The following is a 20,893-nucleotide window of genomic DNA, read 5'->3' as shown; positions in this document are numbered from 1 at the left end:
CCTTGAAACTGGCGAAACTATGGATCCTCTCCCTAGCAAGTGTACAATCCCCATAAAAGGCATTTGTGTGCAATTTCTAGGGTCCCCCCGATGGCCATTTTCAGACCCCAGCCAGGTGAAGAACCCCGGTTTCTATGTGAAATGGCTGCTTTGATTCTGTGCAGGCCAGTTTGCCTTTCTCTGTGCAGTCCAGAGCCTTTCTCCTGACAGGCAGAATGGCTAGGCAGTGTGGCGGGTTTCTCCTGAACCTGCCACCACGGTGTGTTGGCTTGTGTGCTCCTGGGTAACACTCGTGGGAAACTTACCTGTGTCTATGCTTGTCTTTCTCGTGGGAACTTTAAAAAGAATCAGTCAGGGCTGGCCTGGTGGCTCAGGCGGTTGGAGCTCGGTGCTCCTAATGCCGAAGGCTGCCGGTTCAATTCCCACATGGGCCAGTGGGCTCTCAACCACAAGGTTGCCAGTTCAGTTGCTCAAGTCCCACAAAGGATGGTGGGCTGCGCCTCCTGCATCTAAGATTGAACATGGCACCTTGAGCTAAGCTGCCACTGAGCTCCCGGAAGGCTCAGTTGGTTGGAGCGCGTCCTCTCAATCTCAAAGGTTACTGGTTCAACTCCTGCAAGGGATGGTGGGCTGTGCCCCTTGCAACTAACAACGGCAACTGGAGCTGAGCTGCGCCCTCCACAACTAAGATTGAAGGAACAACAACTTGATTTGGAAAAAGTCCTGAAAGTACACACTGTTCCCCAATAAAGTCCTGTTCCCCTTCCCCAATAAAATCTTTAAATAATAATAATAATAATCAGTTAACTCCAGGCTTTTTCCTTCACAGATAACTGCGACCTCCACTTCAAGGTCGCCCGAGACCGGAGTAGTGGCTACCCACTCACGATCGAGGGCTTTGCATACCTGTGGTCAGGAGCCCGTGCCAGCTATGGGGTCAGAAGGGGCCGTGTGTGCTTCGAGATGAAGGTGAGTGGGAACAACAGAGGAGACAGGGACAAAAAGCAGATCCATCCTTTGTAATAGCCTCTCACCAGTCACCCTGGTCAGAGTCATGATTGTAAAAGACATTTGATTGGGCATAAACTTTGTGTCCACGCAAAAAAAGTATAATGAACTTAAGAGAATTATACCATTGCTAAATGCTGTATCAGGAAAGCAGGCCAACCATAAATTGCTTCACCAAGCAGATTTTTCCTTCGTGGGGTTTGACCCAGGTATTATACAGCCAACCATTCTAGGGGTGATGTGTTTGTAGAACTGGGAAAAGGAGTTGTTTGAAAGAAAAGTTCGCTAGGAAGAATGGGCTCGGGCATCACCAATTGAAGGGAGGCCAGGGGGAGAGCAGGGCAAAAAAAGATTCTGCCATCAGGCCACCCTCTACCATCATCTCTCCACAGTTCTGTGTTAAGTTATGTTTATGAAAATAACACTCGTGTTTCACAAAAGTTCAGATGGCACAGGAGAGTATAGGGTGAAAAAGCAAAAGTTACGCTCACATCCTCCCAGTCCCCTTCCTATCCTCCAGAGATAACTTTTTAACAATTTCTTGTGTGTCCTTCTTTGTATAACAAAACATTTATTACAGCCAATATTTATAGAACACTTTGTATTCACTAGATACGGTGTCAAGTTCTTTACACAGGTATCTCCATTAATCCTTACAGTGCCATCATGAAATAGGAACTGTTATCCCCATTTTTTAGATGTAGAAGCTGAAGCCCAGGGTTATCGTTTTTTACTGTAAGATACTGTTGACTGTAAGTTGCATTGTTCTGTGTACTACTCATAGAGAAACACTGCCCTTGAAATTGACCGAGTGCTTTCTTAGATGACAGCAATTGTAAGGTATATCTTGATTTTGGAGATGTTAAAATGTGAAAACCGTGCATCTGAAAGTCAGTGAAATAGGGTAACTTTCCAGAAGCCACAAACTAAATAGAGATGATTATTAGGCAGTCTGACCTCTAAGTTAACTAAAGGTTAAGTCACAAGGAGCTTTTTATCCTTTCTGCTTCTTTTATGTAATACTATATCTTGGACATTTTTTCTGTGCCAGTTTATTAGCCCTGCCTCATTCTTTTTAACTGTTGCAGCATATTCTATGGCGTGGATGTGCCATGATGTGACCACTTTTTTTTTTCTTTTTCTTTTTTCTGGTAATATAAACAACGCCACACTAAATTGCTGGGTTATACAGCATGTGCATTTGCACTTTTAATAGGGACTGCTAAATTGCCCTCTAAGACATTGCATCGATTTTGCCCTTCCATGTCAAATATGAGGGTCTCTGTATTCCCTGCAAAAAAGAACTTTTGAATTACCTATCTCTGTGGCTCTGCACTCTCCTGAGCCCTTCGGACGCACTGTTTTCAGTGCAGCAGGCCCTTCAGAGCAGTTTAGATGCCTTTTCTCCAGCAACAAAAGCCATTGCTGTTTTTCAATGTCTATGTGCTTCACTTCTGTATTGTCTCATAACCCAGCAGCCTGCAGAGAATCAGTTCTGAGCCCCTTGTTCTCTGTCCCCAGATCAATGAGGAAATCGCTGTGAAGCACCTTCCATCCACGGAGCCCGATCCGCATGTCGTCCGCATCGGCTGGTCCCTGGACTCCTGTAGCACCCAGCTAGGTACGGAGGGAGCCACGCAGGCCAGAGGAGAATGAGTGCCTCTATCCCTGGATTCTTGAGCTTCCTAACCTTTTCTTCCCAATGTCAGAGTAGGAACAGAACTAGTCTGGGGTGGAACAAGGATTTAGGTATATGCCACTGCCTAACTTCAGGCAAACAAGATTCAGCTGGAGGGACCACAGTTTTATAACAACTTTTCTACGAAAAATGTATCCATCTTTTAGGAGAGGATCCAAAGTGTTCATTAGAAAACTGTTACCTTTCTTTAAAAATAATCAGTTGTGTCCCATTCTCAAACTATGCCAAAAATAAAAATAAGTTCTTTAAGCCCCACTAGTTGTATCTAGGATTTTTTGTCCAAAGCCTAACCCAGAGTAAAAGGGGAAGCGGAGACCAGTGGAGCCAGGGCTGGTTGGCAACTGGAGGTAGGGCCTGCCTGGTGACAGGTTTTGAATTTTCACAGGACCCCAAGCCTCAATGACCTTCTGTCCCCAAGTGACTGATTTCAGTGTCAAATCTCAGACCTGCCTTGGTCATATAAACATTCTGATTATGAAAATAGTGCTCCTTGTAAACCTTCAGGCCTTACAGAGAGGAAAAATAAATAAACCTCCTAAAACTTCGAGATAACCACCAGTGTTAACATTTTCATCTACTGTCTTCTAAACAGTTCTTTTGTTCTTTGTATTATCTCAAACTTGGTCACACTACGCATACTATTTTGAAACCTAATTTCTTTTTTCTACTTAATATATGATGGACATAGTTTGGTAAATAAGCATAGCTTTTTGACCACTGCGTAATTTTCCACTTTGTAGTTGTATCAGTTATTTATAAATGTGTAGATTATTTAAATTGATCGCAATTTTGTGCTCCTAAACAGTTGAGCTATCCTTGTTTGTAATTGGTCTAACTGTTCACTTAAGGCTGATTTTTAAGAGTAGAAATGCTAGGTCAAAAGGAGTGTACAGTTTTCATTTTGACATATATTAGCTTTTTTTTTTTTTTTTTTAATAAGATTCGTGTCATCTCATTTTATCTTTGTCTCAGTTTTGAGATGTAAGTGTTGGATAGTTGACATAGATGCAGATACAAAGCTTAGAACGGTCAAGCAGATGTCCAGGGTCACACAGCTGGTTCATAGAAGAACTGGGCCTGGAATTCATGCTTGTTGGCTCCTGCTTTTCTGGCAGGATCCTCCTTGGGTTCCTAGCCAAGGATCTCTATATAACCCAAGTGCCACGCAGGGCCCTTGGGATCTCAGTCAGATTGTTTCAATCGCCAGTTCTATAGCCTGAGGAAATCTAATACCTTTCCTATGGGTTAGACCTCTTGGTTTCCAGAAGCAAACCCCAGCCCCTTTACTGACTGCTGCCAAAAACCCACTGGCACCAAAAATTGATGCCATTGGTAGATTTGACTGGATACTGAGCGTCATGGGGAAGGGTTACATCACTTCCAGGGAACTTCCTCTATTCCAGGTCCTCTCTTCCCCTCCTCCCTTTCTTTCTAAATTCTCCCTTTCTATGCAGAGCAGTTTGGCTTCTACTCCAAGCTTAACACCTAAATCCATCAAGCCCTCAGGAGTTCTGCATAATGAAGGGCTTCCTTTTAAGGAACTTCCTCACCTTCCCCTGCCAAAAGCATCTGATCAGTAAACTAGTAAAGAAAATTACTTTTTTCTTTAAAAGTATGTGACAGCCATAAAGGCTGTTGTGACCATCGCAGGTTTAACCTGCCTTTGCCTATTTCTTCCATCAGGCGAAGAGCCTTTCTCCTATGGCTATGGAGGCACTGGGAAGAAGTCCACCAGTAGCCGGTTTGAAAACTACGGAGACAAGTTTGCAGAGAATGATGTGATTGGCTGCTTTGCGGTGAGTGCTGGCAGCCTGTGGGAGTTGGCAGAACCAAATGTTGGTCCTCTCAGGACTTCTTTTTCAGATACTTCCATCCATTGTCTACCCGATGTCCAGCCACTCGCGCCATACCTCTTTGTCTCTTTGACAGACTGGAATGTTTGCTGTCATTTTGTGCAAAACTCTGCCATTCTATCCCTTCTGGTCTTCTGTGCAGAGCTGTCAGATGGCATCCTGAAGAGATTTGGGGTCATCAGGTGTGCACAGCCTTCCTCTGTTCCTAGAGACCAGAGTGACATTTTCTAAACAAAGCCGAGAATGTCTTAATCTTTCTTTGCTACAGAATAGCCAGTCTGCTCTCAGCGGCAGTGGTGTTGGCTCTTGCCCCTCTTTGACATCATCTCATCCCTAAACTTCTCTCTTCCTTCACCTCACACTGGTTAAGCCAGGCTTCCTACAGTGCACTGCCTTCTAGGAGGGCGCGGGTGGGTACAACACAGCAAGCGAGAGAGTGCCTGCGCTGCTGCCGCACGTCAGGCCTGGAGAGCAGTGACAGCAGTGCTGTGGACTGTGGCTGTCTGCTCTGGGGCCAGACTCCTTAGACCCAGTCCCTGCTTTTCCACTCACAGCTCTGGGCTACTTACCCGCCCAGAATTTCAGTCTACTCTGAATGAGAATCTTTGCGCCTACCTCTGAATTTCATGTAAGGTCATTAAGTTAATCCACTGGAACTAGGAAGTAGTAAGTAAATCCCTACTTCCTACTGTTACCATTAGGAGTTATAGGTGTTTGCAAAATGTGCCATGAGGTCCTGCTAAGGAATGGCCACCCAGGTGGATGCTTCCTCTTGGTCTTGTTCTCTCCCTCCCTCAGATTTGTACTCTTTTTTTTTTTTCCCCACTTTGAAATAATTGAAAACTTAAAAGCCCAAAGAACTCTCCTAGATCTTTGTTCAGATTCTAACATTTGCTTTACCGTTTTCTCACACATATTATATGATTTTATCTGACCTATTTGAGAGTAGGTTGCCTACATCACGTCTTTATTCCGTAATACTTTCAGCATGCATTTCTTTAGAATAAAGCTGTTAATTATCTTGACCACAGTCTGGTTATCAAATTTAACATTGATGTAATGCTGTTATCTACTACCTCTCAGTCCACATTTGAATTTTGTCAGTTGTCTCAATATCCTTTGGAGCAGTTTCGTTTCTGGTTCAGGGTCACGTATTACATTCTCTTCTCAAGTCTTTTCAATGTGAAACAGTTTCTCAGTTCCTTTGTCTTTCATGACCTCATTGTCTTTTTAATAAAAAGCATGTTTCTTAAACAAAAATTAATCATGTTTATAGTCTATTCTAAACCTTGAATTTTTTCCATTTAATAGTAAATCTTTGCTATTTCTCCCTGTCTGCACAGATAATAGATCTAACTCAATTAAAAATAGTTTTGAATAGTTAATAAATTCACATGGTTTCCAAAAACACCAAGAAATATGAAAAAGTACGCAGTATAAAGTCTACAGACCTTCCCCCTCCACTCATTGTTCTCATGTACCCTTCCCCACACGTGGACCCTCTGATACTCAGGGCTTTTTATCCAAATGCAAGAAAAATGATTGTTATTTTTCTTCTTTTACACAGAAAGTAGCTTATTATACGTGTTATTCTGCATCTTTTTTGCTTAATATATTTTAGAACTCTTTTTATATCATCTGCCTAGAGGACTTACTTTTTCTTTTATATTGTCTGTACTCATGGTGTGGATCTACCATGTTTATGTAACCAGCCCTCTGGTAGTGGGCGTTTGGTTGGTTTCCACCTTTTTATTTAGTGGCTGCCTAGTGTTCTGATGCAGGTGTCAGTTTACCCCAGCTTAGTTTAGCCAGTTTTCTGTTGGTAAACCTGAAAATTATTTACTGGAACAGTCAATGCTACAGTGACAGCTTATCTTTTTCCCACTTACCAGAATACCTTAGAGATCTTTTTTTGTCCCCACACATGGTTTCCTGTGTGATTTAGTCTCCCCCCCCTCCCCATTGGAGCACATTTAGTATTGCTGGGGTGAGCAATTTGTACATTTTTACATTGTGGAACTATAGTTGTAGTATTTATTTCTAAAAGTGTAACTTCTTGGTCAGTGGTGAATTTTTAAACTTTCATAGCTACCACCAAGACTGCACTCCAAAGAGGTTGCGGCAATTTAACATGTCATCAGCGTGTGACAGTGTTCCCTAAACTCTGTCCCATCTGAGCGTGAGGCTTTGTGAGTGACAGTTTCGAACTCCAGGTCTTGACTCTTGTTTCAATCACATCATCTCTACTTCTGTTTTTAAGATTCCACGCACAATTTCTTCTGTTCAAAGGTGCTGACTTTTAAAAAGGCTCAGGGTGAGAGGTTGGAGGAGGTGTGAAAATCAGTGACCTGAGGGAACCTGAAGGGAGGATACTTGTGTCACGGCTCCAGTTCTCAACATTTACAAAACAAAAAGGACAAAACCCCTGCCAGATAGAACAGTAAAACTCATTTCAGCAATAATACACGGAGCCTGGGGGATGACATGAGAGGTGAGGCTACAAAAATGGCCCACTGATTAATGCCAGGCTTAAGGACTTAGGGTTGTTAGGCCCTAGACTGGCACCAGGAGTTGTAGCAGGAGTGGCAGGACTACACTTGCCCTTGGACAGATGCCTCTGTCAGTGGTAGATTTGTCAGGAGAGCGTGCTGGTTTATTTATGTACAATGTGGGTAAGTTCCTATAGTAAAGCCGGTGGGTGGCCACAAGGAAGGTAACACCCGTGGTGTTCATTTCCATGCTAGAGCAAAGGTGACCTGGACCACTCTCGCTCCCGTGAGAAGGCGTGGCAGGGACCCTGGTGCAGAGATTGGGGCAGGATTCAGTCCGGCAAATGTTTGTGTCTGCCCTGTATAGGCTCGAGCTGTGTGGGCACTCAGAGACACAGATATAAAGGACTGTACAGAGCTGCATCCTGGGATGACCGAGGAGGGTGGTGAGGAAGCTCCTTGGGGGGAGGGGTTTGCACTGTTTTTTAAAGGGCAAGTCCCAAGGTGGTCTCCCCATTGAAGAGGGGAAGAATACCACATCTTGTACTTTAAATCAGGAACCCGACCTTGTACTTTGCTTCAGTCTGCCGTTTGATCAAATTTTGAGGCTCCCTTAATTGTAAACCTTTACCCTGCAGCCAAAGTGATCTTTCTGAAACACAGTTTTGACCAGACCACGCCCTTTTTCAAAACAAGTCAGGGGCCTCTGCTCTACCATCAGCACAAAGTCCAAACTCCTGAGGTGACAGGAGAGCCCTTCACATGCTGAGGGCAGGGGCCACATCTCCTCCCCACACTTCAGCCCAACACAGTGTCTGGAGTCTTGAGCGAGAGCCCCCATTTGTTGTGTACTCACTGCAGAGTACGTGCACGAACCCCTCAGAACAACCCTGTGCACTGTACAATTCTATAAGAAAACTGAAGGTAACATAACTGGCCCAAGGCCACACTGTTAGTAAATGGCAGAGCTGAAGCAGCCTGCCTTCCAAAACAGGATCTTAACCGCCAAGCTTCAGCTGCTCAGTAGGAATTCAGTAGGAATGGATAGTTGTTGAATGAGTGTATACGATCCCTGCCTGGCTCTCCAGCTGTACCTGAAATTACTTCCCCTCATCCTTCACGCTTCAGCCAGTCTAACCCTGTGCTCTCTCACTGCCAGAATTGTACACAAACAGCACTTCTCTTTAGGGCTCTCTCCTCCCACCCCAAACTTGGCTCACTTCCGTTTGTTCCGGACCTGGCTTACGGGTCCGCCCGCCCTCCCCCCAGAGGATCTTGCTGCTGACTGCATTAGGATAGTGTCCGTGTCGGACTCCTCACCAGGTCCTGAGCTCTGTCAGGCCCAGGTCACTGTAGACGTGCGCTAGGATGGTCAGGAACTCAGGGAACATGAGTGTTGAACAAACAAGTGCCTGCATTTGGGGAGTTGGACTTGACTGAAAAGGCCCTGCCATGGCTTGCTTTCCACCTGTAATAACCTTCACAGGCTGCTCGTGCGGGGTTGAGGATGGATAGGATCACCTTTTCCTTCATCTTTGTCTCGGTCTAAGCACAAGACTCAAATACTTGGCCCTTCCTAAAATTACACGCTTGACATCCACCAGCCTTTGGTTCTTGGGCAAGGAGGGCTTTGGGCTGCACGTCTGGTGCTGCCCATTGTATCGGTGTATTGGGGGTGGGGGTGGTTATACCTAAATCTGAGAAGCTGGCTATATTTCTACTCTCTGCATCTGTTCTCTCAACTTGTGGTCCAAGTGCCTTCAGCTGAGCTTAAGGTTATCTTCCTTTGGCTTTTTCTCTAGGACTTCGAATGTGGAAATGACGTGGAACTTTCCTTCACCAAGAACGGGAAGTGGATGGGTATTGCTTTCCGAGTTCAGAAGGAAGCTTTGGGGGGTCAGGCCCTCTACCCTCATGTCCTGGTGAAGAATTGTGCAGTAGAGTTCAACTTTGGGCAGAGGGCAGAGCCCTACTGTTCTGTCCTGCCTGGCTTCACCTTCATCCAGCATCTTCCCCTGAGTGAGCGGATCCGGGGTACTGTCGGACCAAAGACCAAAGCAGAGTGTGAGGTGAGTGGGCCTGGAAGACTGAATTGGTGATGTCTCTCCTGGGCCATCTTACTGCCGAGGTAGAAGCGCGACACTTGGCAGCCACGTGTGGTAAAAGCAGCACCACCTTGCTGCATGAGTAACCTTAGAGAAAGGGCCCTCTTGCTCCTGGCTCCTCAGGGCTGGACTGAGCTGAAAGCTTCAGTGAGAGTAAGATGAGAGTTTTGGGTGTGGCTTAGGCCAAAGAAGGAAGGGCTAAGGTAAGAGACCTGAATCTTAGAAAGGTTCCAAAGGAAGTTGCCACACTTCTCCTTCCTGACTGCTCCTTGGATGAGGTCAGAATCTGGAATAAATAGGAGGCTTTCCTCCCAGCAGAAAAGGATATGAAGGCACATTTCCTTGTGAGTACGTTCTCCAAGGAGGTTGTGCAGCTCCACACTCCCGCCTAAGGCTGTGTAAGAACAAAAATGACAGCTGGCCTTAGGGATGATTTGGCTGTAGAGGCTGTACTGTGATCTTTGTTCTCAAAGTAATGTTTGGGTTTTTTCCTGGTATACAAGTGATTTTATATTCTAGCAAATACAAAGAAAATTAAAGTTTCCTATAATTCCACCACTCACAAATAAGTTTACTTTTAAAGTTTTAGAGTTTATCCTGTTCTTTTTGCTGTGCTGAGTGCTTGTTTCATGCACACACACACACACACACACACTTATAATTAAGATTTATGGTATAAGCATTTTGATATCTTCCTATCCTTTCCCCTTAACATTATTTTGTGAGCTTTATCCCACCACATGAATGCCTCTTTTTACACTCATTTCTAATAGTGTCACAAACTAACCATTCCCCTCTTATTGGGCATTTAGGTTATGCCTAGTGTTCTAAATGTACTGATTAGATACAATACTTGACCTTATGCTTACAGCATATTCCCATCTCAGACTCCGAGAAAGTGGTATCACTTCCCATGCCCAATCCATCGGCCAGTCCCAGTGCATGACCCTCCCTAGGTATTTCCCCATCAGAGGCCATTTAATTCTGCTAAACAAAAATGGAAATGTTCATGATAACAGCACTTGATTTCATGCTCACGCCATTGCCAGGCCCGCTGCTGAGGGTCTGACAAGCTTATCTCTGAATCCCAGCAGCAACATTATGAAGTAGAAGCTGTTGATTCCATTTTCCAGAGGCGGCTGTGAGGTTCAGAGTCACCCTCATGGTCATCGGTGAGCGTGGTGTCAGGCAGCTGTGCCACACCCTGCTGCTGCTTCAGTGCCCCTTCCTGTCCCTTTCTTGTAGATTCTGATGATGGTGGGCCTGCCTGCTGCTGGTAAGACCACGTGGGCCATCAAACATGCAGCCTCCAACCCCTCCAAGAAGTACAATATCCTGGGTACAAATGCCATCATGGATAAGATGCGGGTAAGGACGGCCCCTGGTCTCTCCTTAGCCACCTCCCGCTCCCAGTACTCCCTGAGTGCTGCCCTATAACCAGAACCACCCACCCTTCACCACCCCCTGCCCACAGGTGATGGGCCTACGCCGGCAGCGGAATTACGCTGGCCGCTGGGACGTCCTGATCCAGCAGGCCACCCAGTGCCTCAACCGCCTCATCCAGATTGCCGCCCGCAAGAAACGCAACTACATCCTAGACCAGGTACTTACTGGTGACCCTCATGCCCCAGGAGAGGGAAGGGGACTATTGGGTGCCTGAGTATTCCCTTCTGATCCTTTTATTTCCCCATAATGCTCTGGAACTGCAGTGCTGGTCAGGGGCTCAGCCATACATGATGGCACAATCCCAGACTCTTAACACAGTCTCTGAGCCCCATCTTGGGTGGGGTCTGAGGCCATGGTCCAGGCATAACTCAGGCTCTCAGCAGCCCAAAAGAACATCATTAGGTGAGAGCTTTGTGGTGAAATGGAAAGAGAATGGAATTGTGAGTCAGACAGACCTGGGCATCAGTCCTGGCTCTGCCACTTCCTGACTGCATACCTGTGAGCAGCTGACTTCATCCTTCAAATTTCATTCTCCTGGTCTGTAAAGTGGAGATCATAATGGTGCCCATGTGCCTAACACAGGGCCTGGCACGTAGTAGCGGGAGATTATTGTTAATTACAGGAGAGGTATACCCAGGCTTCTCTTAGCATGTTTTTATGCCTGTCAGGTACCTATCTAAGTCACATATTTTGTACCTGTGTTTAAATTAGGAGGGTTTTTCACGTCAGGCGACCTGAGAACCTTTGAAGTTAAACACAATTTTGTATCCAGATGTCGATATATCCTTTTTTTAAAAAACTAGAGTTTTGAGTTAGGATAGGAAGATCATCTGTGGCTTTCAACATTCTGAAAAGTACGAATGACCCAAACATGATTAAAGATTCCTGTCTCCGAGTAATGAGTTCCTCATGTTTATTGCCTATGAGACATCATTCTTGACATTTGTCCTGAAGGTTTTCTCAAGTAGCAGATCCTGTGTTTGGGGATCTGTAAGTAAGCATCTGTTCCCCTCAGCCTTGCATTTGTGCTTTCTTAAAAACCTGTGAGTGTGCAAATATGTAAACTGAGTAGCACCCTTGCCCTGGCAGCCGTACTGGAGTGCCTTCTGTCCGTGTAACCCGGATACTTGGTTACCAGAAGTTCAGAGGGCTCCTGCTGAGGGTGGAGCTGTGATGGTGGTTGGCTCACAGAACTGTGGTTGGAAACTCCAGGGGACCAAGTTGCCTGTGCATGGGAGAGAGCATCTTGTGTAAAATAATGGAGCGGGAGCTGCTGGGTTGTGAACACCTGGAACAGCGCGCTCAGAGAGCACGGAGCTCTGTACCCCTTCCCACATACTGTGCCCTGCGCACCTCTTTCATCTGGCTGGTCCTGAGTTACATCCTTTCATGATAAACTAGTAATCTTGTATTTACAGTTGAAGAAATGATGCCTTGTATGCAACGTTTGAAAAGAGCACATAGTAAGAACTTAGTTCTTAAAGACAAAAAGAAAAAAAGGCTCTTGGCTGGTGATAGTTCTTGGTACACAAATTAAATGATCTTGCCAAGTAGTTCAGTGTTGAGAGTGGAAATCTGTACTTTGCTGATGGAACAACCATGCTAGGAAAACTAAAAGATGGCCAAGGCTAGGCCACACCCTGGCCCTCTCCTGTGATGGTGGAGATACGGATCTGCTCTGGGTTCTGCTTTTCTAGATGGTGGATGTAAAAAGGTTCTTTCCTCCAGTGACCAATGCTACAACCATGGGGTTGAGCCCTGAAGACTCATATTTGTCAAGAAGACAGGACGTGATCCCATAATACTAAATTTTGATGAAAACAAATAATTGGACTAATGTTTAGAATAAATTTATTTCCGGGGGCGGGTGTGGCCTGTTGAGCACAGGGTAATCCGAGAGCCACCCAGGCTCACTGCCCAGCGTAGCCCCGCCAATAATGCACACAGCCCGCCTTCCTCCCTTTGAAGACTTTGTTTTTTAACCCTGGCCTCGCTTTGTCCCGTTGTCTTGTCAGGGCATTTGGAATTGTAGTCCGGCTTGGCCCCAGTGGGGCTCAGTGTCCTGAAAGGGGGAGCAGTGATGATGTTTTCATTCCCTGAGGATTCCTTTTCTGGATGCCCCAGCAAGTATCCCCTGCCTGTCATTTTTTTGTCGGTTTGCTGACAAATCAGCTCTGAAACCCATTTCAAATCTATGGCCCAATGGGGAAGAATTAGTCCTAGAGGTCAGTCATCTTAACATCACATTCCAAAGTGGGCCCTCTCTGGATGTCAGGCCCAGCACATTAGCAGCCACAGTGCAGCTGAGCTCTGTGAGGATGCGTTGTTGGCCTTCTCAGCCTGGGCTGCTTTGTTCAGGGGTGGGGCCCAGGGCTGTTTAGGTGTGCCTGAAAGTGTGGTGGGGGGTGCCGGGCGGGGTGTCCTCTGGTTAAGCACAGATTAGAGGATTGACTTAGGGCCTGAAGTTACAGGTTACTCAGGCCTGGGAAGAGGTCTAAAACTAGTGGTTTAACCTGTTTGGGCTTAAATGGTGTGTGTGTGTGTGTGTGTACACACACAAGATTCAGAGCAGGCCCTTTATTTGCCACTTCACCAGCTTTGGCAGTGATGCATAGCTGTCTCCTGAGCTAGATGGAACTCCCAGAGTGGAGACCAGTACTCCAGGCAAAGTCCTTGCAGTCCCAGTTCTAAGCCCAGAGCAGTCTTTTCCCTTCTCAGGTTCTTCCTGAATGTCTGACCTCCTGCATTTGGCTCTCCTGGGTCTCCCGTTATGTATGTTGGCCTCAGAAATGTCCATCCTTGAGAGGAAAGGAGAGCATGCCAACAGAAACCAGGACCCCAGCCCCTACCCCAAGATGTGTCTCATTGGGCACAAGCTCTTGGGTTTTTGTGGGCTTTGACCTGCATTTTTTGGTGACCTGAGTATCCTCTTCAGATCATATGGCTGTTACAAATCTGGAACGTCCGAGGAGAAAAAGAAAGGAGATGAACCAAGGGGAAGCTGAGGCCTCATAGAGCAAAGGAACCTATCCAAAGTTATGCTGTCAATTTACTGATAGAACATGTCTGCTGACTTCCCAGATGGCCACGGCCCGAAATGTTTGGGGCCGTGGTAGGAAGTTGGGAATGCTTTCTGGAGGTGGGATACCTGGGCCAGGACATGGAGGATAATAAAAAGAGGAGGTTTTGTCCTGAGGGCAGTAGGAAGCCATGGTCAAGTTTTCATTGGGGTGGGATATAGTTAAATTTGCCTGGCTAGTAAAAGGCTGAAGAGAAAGGAGAAAAGGGAAGTAGGCCACATTGCTACAAGTGGCTCTTTGGGGTTCTCTGTTGGCGGTTGGAAAGCCTCTGGATCGAGTTGCTGCCCGGCCTGTCCCTAGCCTACCAAGGAGCCTCAAGACTGGGTGCAGAGCAGGAGCTGGCCCTTGGAGGCAGTAGAGTTGCCCTCCTGAGGCTTCAGCGAAAGGCCTCTGTAGGGCCATGAGAGGGCCCCAAACCACCCCAGAATTGAGGGCTACAGGCTAGGAGCTCCCTCGGGGCTCTAGCAGCCTAGAGCCAGCCATCAGATCCAGGGCTGGATGTGACATCACCAACCTCTTCTCAACCATCAGAACGTGAGGTTCTCATCCTACTTCACAGCCCTTTTGACAGGTGCCACACCTTTGCCAGAAACAAACCCAGGGCTAGAGTAAGACCCAACCACCTGTTGTTGGCAGTCATTGGTGAAGGGGATGTTTCTTTCCTTCACCCTCGCCATCCCTAGGGCCTCAGCCAGGTCTGTTGTGACACTCCAGCCAATTCTCTCCCTACACGTGTGGTTCCTTCTACTGGGTTTACCTCACTGTGAGTCCGGAGCAAACTCTCATCACCAGCTTTAAGTTTGCTCCTCTGGGATCCAGCCAGGTTTCTTACTGCCAGCCTGACCCTGCTAAGCTGTGGCCGGGGGGACAAGTGAGAGTGGACATGGGACAGTGGGACTCGCACAGAACTTGGGCTGTGAGCAGCCTGCTATGTTCCTCTCTCCCCCGGGCTGTCACACACCAAAACTACCCACCAGCTTCCCTGAGAAACCCAACTCCTGCCTTTTGGCCTACATTGCTGGGTTTTGGGGGAAGCCAGGGGGCCAGGGAACACCGACAAGCCTCAGACCTCAGAGTCAGCATCTTCAAGCAGGGTGGGCCTGGGAGAAGCAGGAGTGAGACAGAGGGAGCCACACAGCTGGCAAAGCTGATCTAGCTGTTGTGCTGGTCTCTTAGCAGCAGCCCCCAGTGACCACAGCAGTGCTGGGCCAGCCCTGGGGCTCTGACTTCACTGTGTTTGCTGTGGCAACAGCCACTGGCAGCTAATTCACTTTCCTTCATGAAGGACAAGTATTTACATTTCTGCTGGTGTGGTTTAGATGCTCCTCTTCCCTTCCCCAAGCCAAGGAATAAGGGGTGGGAGGTACAGTCTTGAAAATAGTCGCCTAGAGGGTTCTGCACACCTCAGTTCCAAAGTGTCTGAGGAGGCCTCCCTCAGAGTCGAGCCACTTCCCAGGAGAGGGGCCAGCTCTTTATGAGTTCAGTCTGCTCTGCCCCTTCTTTCCCAGCCTAGTATGAAGCTACAGGGACTAGCCCTCTTGGCAGTGTTGCTACTCTTCTCTGTCCCCTTCTCAGAACATTGACAGGGCAGGTCTGCCCCCATAGAAACCCTCCAGGAGGTGTTGATCCATGTCGTTGGGGTTCAGAGAAGTCAAAACTTCTTATGGGCAAACCATGGAATAGGTTGTCCACAAGGTGGTCTGGGCCCACATTCTCCCTGGTACCCACCCACTCTGGCTTTTATGCCAGGAGAAAACCTCATTATTTAGCTGGAGGAAGCCAAATTCTAGTTTCCTATGACCAGATGTCACCTGCTTTGCTTTTAGGAAGAGTCCAGGAAGAACAGTGAAGAGAGAAGGACGTGACCTTAAACCCTGTAACCGATACGCTTTTTAACTGTTTGTGGCCCAAGGCCTCCTTAGGCCAGTCAGTGTTCAAAGCCCAGATCACAGCACGCATGTGTCTATCACACGCACCTCTCCCTCCTCCGTGAAGATTGGGACACTTACCCTGGGAAACAGTGAAGACCATCTCTTTGCCTTGTGTGTATGTCAGGGCCACAGGGTCTGGTTGGTTTAGCGAACAACTGCACCCACAGCCCAATCTCCCAACAGGTGTGCACTAAGCCCCTGGCCTCAGGCTGACCCACAACCCAGCTCGATTCTTTGTGTCTTGGGAGAGGATGTCTTGTGCCTCGTCTTTTCCTCATACTTAACTTTCCTTGGTCCTCTCCTAGGACAGTGTCAGTCCTGTTGGCTATATTTTCAGATCCACCCTATATGTGTTGACTTCTTCCCCTGCTCCCTCCCTACCACGTGCCCGACATTTACACATCTGCAAATCCTCACCAGAGCCAGGGGAAAGACGATGTGATCCCTGTCTTTCAGGTGAAGAAAATTGAGACTCAGACTAATTAGGTGACTTGTCTACAGCCTCACAAATAGTAGAGGGCACAGCTGGGATTTCAGCCCCGAGCTTCTTCGCCAAAACTTGTGTTCTTTGCAGCCTGTCTCACTGTACCTGCCTTTCCGATGGGAAGTCACTATAGCTTGACCTTCCCTTGGTCTGGGTTGCTTCAAGTCAATGTTGCAATAAGGATATCCACAGCACCCCACCAGTGACGGCCATATCAGCAGTGGCTCCCATTTGTTGAGTGTTGGCTGAGAGCCAGGTACTGGGCTAACCAAGAGCTTTCCCTCACATGAACTCCTTCAGTCTTAATAGTGACCATGTGACATTCCTACATTTTCCCAATCCAGGGTTTGCGACTCAGTAAATACGCAGTAAGTTCACTTTACAGACGAGGAGGCTGAGGCTCTGAGTGGAAGTAGTTCACCCAGGGCCACACGGGTATGACGTGGCCAAGTCAAGTTAGAGCCGGGGTATGCCAGGCCATCCCTCTGACAGCCTGCCCTGGTCAAGGTGGCTCCCGCCCTGGAGGCTACTGGATAGGCCCCACTAAAGGAGCGCTCACACCACGTCAGTGCTTTGTGGTGCTCTTCCTGCTCAGTCCTCACCAGCCCAAGAGAGAGTTTTTTTGTCCCCGTTTTATAGGTGAAACAACTATAGGAATTGGCTGGAGTGAGTTTGTGGTCACACTGGGACTTGACCCTGGCCTTTTTGGTTTCTGCCTGATGCGTCTTCAAAATACAACCTTTTTTGTCCATTTGTTCATGCCCCTTCATAGACTCTTCTTTCCTCTCTGCGGCTTCTCTCTTGAGTCCCTGTCAGGCCACTAAAAGTTGTTTAAATGCAGGTATTCCTCATCACTCCAGTTCTGTTGAGCATCTTAGTTTAGATATGACAGATACCCATATAGATGCCTGGGTACTACCTCCAGGGATTGGGATTCAGGAAGTCTCAGGTGGGCTTGGGCTGCTCTCATTTTCATTAGTGTCCAGGTGATTCAGATGCACAGGCTGAGTCTGTGGAGCCCTGAGGTCCTGCAGAGCTGAGCCCCAGTCCCAAAAGGCCGGGCATATACGAGGTATTCAATAAATGGAAGCTGTTGTTACTACTGCTCTCAGTCAGATGTGTCCCAGGGCACGGCTCTGCACCAGCACCAGCCCAGGACGCACCTGCCTGTCACCTAGAGGAAGGGAGGAAAACATTAGTAGCAAAACTGTGCTTAGGAAAAGCATGAACTATTCTCCCTAGTTAGAAGCCTATAGGTAAGGCTTAATGTTTCAGAGAAGGAATGAGGGAATAAAAGAACCACAGTGTTGGTGAAAATTACACCACTGTCAAAAGGGGCTGCTTAATTATGGCATACATTCTATAATGCATAACCATTAGAAGAGAACAGTGGCACAGAAAAATAATGTTAAGAGAAAAAAGACTTCAGAAGAGTTTGTATAATATTCCATTCTTATTAAAAATCACAGTGATATTTCTAGAAATACATAAATTCAATACAGGTTATCTCTGGAAAGTAGGACTGGCAGTAGGCAGATGACATTCTTCCTCTAAACTTTATACCTTGTACTCTGAGTTTTTTACCATACCGGTACGTAACGGCATACCTCGGAGATACTGTGGCTTCGGTTTCAGCCCACTGCCATAAAGTGAGTCGTGAACTTTTTGCTGGTGGAGGGTCTTGCCTTCAGTTTGTTAAAAAAAACAAAAAAACAATACCCATGAAGCACAATAAAGGGCAGCACCAAGAAGAGGATTAAAATGCAAAGCCGAGCCATTCGGAATCCCTTGTCCTGTGCCTGTCAGCAGTCACTTTCCCAAGTCAGTTCATTTTCTGAGGGTGGACTCGAGAATCTTAAAAGTGAAGAAGAGTGGTCTCCTGGGTTTCTCTGCTTAGAACTAGTGCCCTTTTCTCAGTCCCTGGCCTACATAATGTCCCGCAGAGGAGAAAACCATCCTGTAATGTACCATCTCGCCTCTTCTGTTACCTACTCCTAGACAAACGTTTATGGGTCAGCGCAGAGACGAAAAATGAGACCATTTGAAGGCTTCCAGCGCAAAGCTATTGTCATTTGTCCCACTGATGAGGACCTAAAAGACCGAACAATAAAGCGAACCGACGAGGAAGGGAAAGACGTCCCAGATCACGCGGTCTTGGAAATGAAAGGTAGGAGATGAGCAATTCCCAGAGGAACATCTCAATGGGGTCCTTAAAAACAACAAAGAAAAAGCTGCTTAAACAGTTTTTCTCTCCCTGGTTCTTTGATTTTTTTTTATTTTTTTAAATCTTGTCCTTTATTTGCTTCTGCTTTGTCCCTTCCCTGTCTGGTGCAGCTGTGAATGGAAAAGTTGCCCATATCTTTCTTGTGGCAAGGTTTTCAGACTAGATCGGGCTGGGGCAGGATGAGAGAGAGGATGTGGAAGAAAATGCTAGAACTGCATGGCCACCTGCCTCTGGCACCCACTGGGTAGGCTGACTGCGCAAGCCTCAGTTTGCTCCTCTGTAAAAATCCGGTGATTCCACCTGCCTGGCCTGCTCGCTGGGGTGAGGCTGAAGAGCATTTATAAACACTGGTTTGGTGGGGCTGAAGCACTTCTTCAGGAAAGGGAGAAGAGGTCTTTGTTAGCCACTGGCTATTGTCAGAGAAGCCAAGGGTGGGATCCTGTCTCATCTCTGGCACTCGCTCCTCCAGTCCCCTCTGCCTTCTCCCATCTGGCAGGCCAGTGTCCTGGCAGTGGAGGGACCCAGACCTCAGAAGGCACTGACTCCCTCTCCTTGTTCCCTCTGCGGCCCCGCCGCCCTCCTAGCCAACTTCACGTTGCCAGACGCTGGGGACTTCCTGGACGAGGTGCTGTTCATTGAGCTGCAGAGGGAGGAAGCAGACAAGCTGGTGAGGCAGTACAACGAGGAAGGCCGCAAGGCTGGGCCACCCCCTGAAAAGCGCTTTGACAACCGAGGCAGCGGTGGCTTCCGGGGCCGTGGGGGTGGTGGCAGTTTTCAACGCTACGACAACCGAGGCCCCCCTGGGGGCAACCGAGGAGGCTTCCAGAACCGAGGGGGAGGCAGCGGTGGAGGAGGCAGCTACCGAGGAGGTGAGTCGTCTTGCACAGTTCTCCTCACTTCTGGTTCCCTGGTCAGCTGTGGGCTTTGTGACTGGTCATTCAGTCAGCAGGTCAGCAGGTGAAGGTTCCCTAGCAGCAGCCCTGGACTGAGCTCTGGGAGAGAACTACGCTGAGTGAGGCTCTGGGGCCTCAGGGAAACCATCTCAACCGCCCTGCTCCCACTGGACGCTGCTGCTGGAGCCCTTGTCCATTTGTATGTCACATTGCTTTCATTTTTGTGAATCTTCTCCCCATCTGACCATAAGCTCCTTGAGAAGAGGGGCCAGACCAAGTTTACTGCCAGTTCTGGGTCCCAGCTCAGGACCTGGTACAAGGCAAATGTTAGGACTGTTTTGATTTTTGGGTTTAAAACCAATGCAGAAAGGGGTTTAGCGAGGTTAATTTACCCAGACTTTGCCCAGCTAAATCTAGAGCTAGGATCAAGTGACCCAAAGCCCAGTTCTTAGTCACCAAGGTCTGCTCTCTTGCAGGAAAGTGTATGATGTGATTTAACAAGCATACCCTACTGTGTTTTAGTCTTGTGCTGGATAATTCCTGTAATGACAGTCCAGAAGGATCCTGGGCTTACTGGGAAAGCCCAGGGGTACTGTGAACTTGGGTGACACCTGAGCCATCCTGTGGGGGAGGGGAGCTCAGGAAAGTCTTCCTAAGATGCTGATGTCTAAGCCAAGGTCCAGAGGCCAGTAGGCGTTGGGAGGGGGCAGGGTTCTAGGCCCCAGAAACAACTACATAAGGGCTCAGGAAAGGCACCATCCCCACCCCCACCCCCGTTTGACCAGGTCTGAGGGGACCGTCCCCAGTGCGTGGCATCCCCTCTTCTAGAACATCTCTTCTGATTTGTGCAGCAGCTATCAAGATGCTGCGGACATGGTAGAAAGCACGATCGCCCCGGTGCCAGGCCCATAGTCCAGTGGGCACGACAAACTTGTCAGCAGGTGGTGATGACTGAGTGTTAGGCATGGGGGAGTGTGCACAGCCGTCTGGGAAGCTCACAGGAAGTGCTTTGTTGACATGGCTGAGCTCCTGCTCTGTGCCTGGTCACGCTGGGGCCACAGCAGTCACCAAGACCACCCAGCTCCTGAGGGTCCCAAGTTGAGAATGATGGGTCTCTTGTCTGATTTCTCCAATGTAGGTTTCAACCGCAGCGGAGGTGGTGGCTATAACCCGAACCGCTGGGGTAACAATAGCCGGGATAACAACTCCAACAACAGAGGCAGCTACAGCCGCGCTCCCCAGCAGCAGCCACCCCCACAGCAGCCGCCACCGCCACAGCCGCCACCGCAGCAACCGCCGCCACCGCCCAGCTACAGCCCTGCTCGGAACCCACCAGGGGCCGGCAGCTACAGCAAGAACAGCAACATCCCTGGCTCCGGCGCCAGCACCAGCACCCCCGCCGTCAGCAGCTACAGCCCTCCTCAGGTGAGAGGGGGTGGGGCCCGGGCACACCAACACCTGCTTCAGCCGCAGGTCTCCACTCCTACCTCCAGCCCTGCCCCTTTCTCCTGGGCAGTGCTTTTGGCAGGGAGGGACCCTAACCATTCCCAGGTCCCTGCCAGACCCTTCGGGGGCAGTCTGTAAGTGTTGGTCCCTCCAGCAAGTACATGTCTCTTGGCTGTGTCACTGGCTCACTGAATGCCCAAGGAAACACTTGACTGAAGTTACCCCTTGCCCAGGC

The 20,893-nt window shown here is 48.1% G+C and overlaps 1 protein-coding gene across 6 annotated transcripts in view; it reads left to right on the top strand.

Annotated features, from left to right (window-relative positions):
* HNRNPUL1 (heterogeneous nuclear ribonucleoprotein U like 1) overlaps positions 1 to 20,893 on the top strand; it is a 34,650-nt gene that overhangs the window by 10,929 nt on the left and 2,828 nt on the right. For all 6 annotated transcript variants that reach the window (XM_019751366.3, XM_019751365.3, XM_074314292.2 and 3 more), the window contains exons 5-13: positions 830 to 969; positions 2,530 to 2,629; positions 4,391 to 4,503; positions 8,852 to 9,118; positions 10,400 to 10,522; positions 10,629 to 10,757; positions 18,094 to 18,262; positions 18,904 to 19,188; positions 20,351 to 20,637. In XM_019751366.3, coding sequence (XP_019606925.2) covers positions 830 to 969; positions 2,530 to 2,629; positions 4,391 to 4,503; positions 8,852 to 9,118; positions 10,400 to 10,522; positions 10,629 to 10,757; positions 18,094 to 18,262; positions 18,904 to 19,188; positions 20,351 to 20,637 — 1,613 coding nt within the window. The remainder of the gene's footprint in view (positions 1 to 829; positions 970 to 2,529; positions 2,630 to 4,390; positions 4,504 to 8,851; positions 9,119 to 10,399; positions 10,523 to 10,628; positions 10,758 to 18,093; positions 18,263 to 18,903; positions 19,189 to 20,350; positions 20,638 to 20,893) is intronic.

This window comes from Rhinolophus sinicus, chromosome 8 (assembly GCF_057876585.1).
Source record: "Rhinolophus sinicus isolate RSI-liver-muscle chromosome 8, RSI-T2T, whole genome shotgun sequence".
NCBI lineage: Eukaryota > Metazoa > Chordata > Mammalia > Chiroptera > Rhinolophidae > Rhinolophus > Rhinolophus sinicus.
The sequence above is the reverse complement of the archived record's forward strand: the minus strand, read 5'-3'. Positions and strand labels throughout refer to the sequence as shown.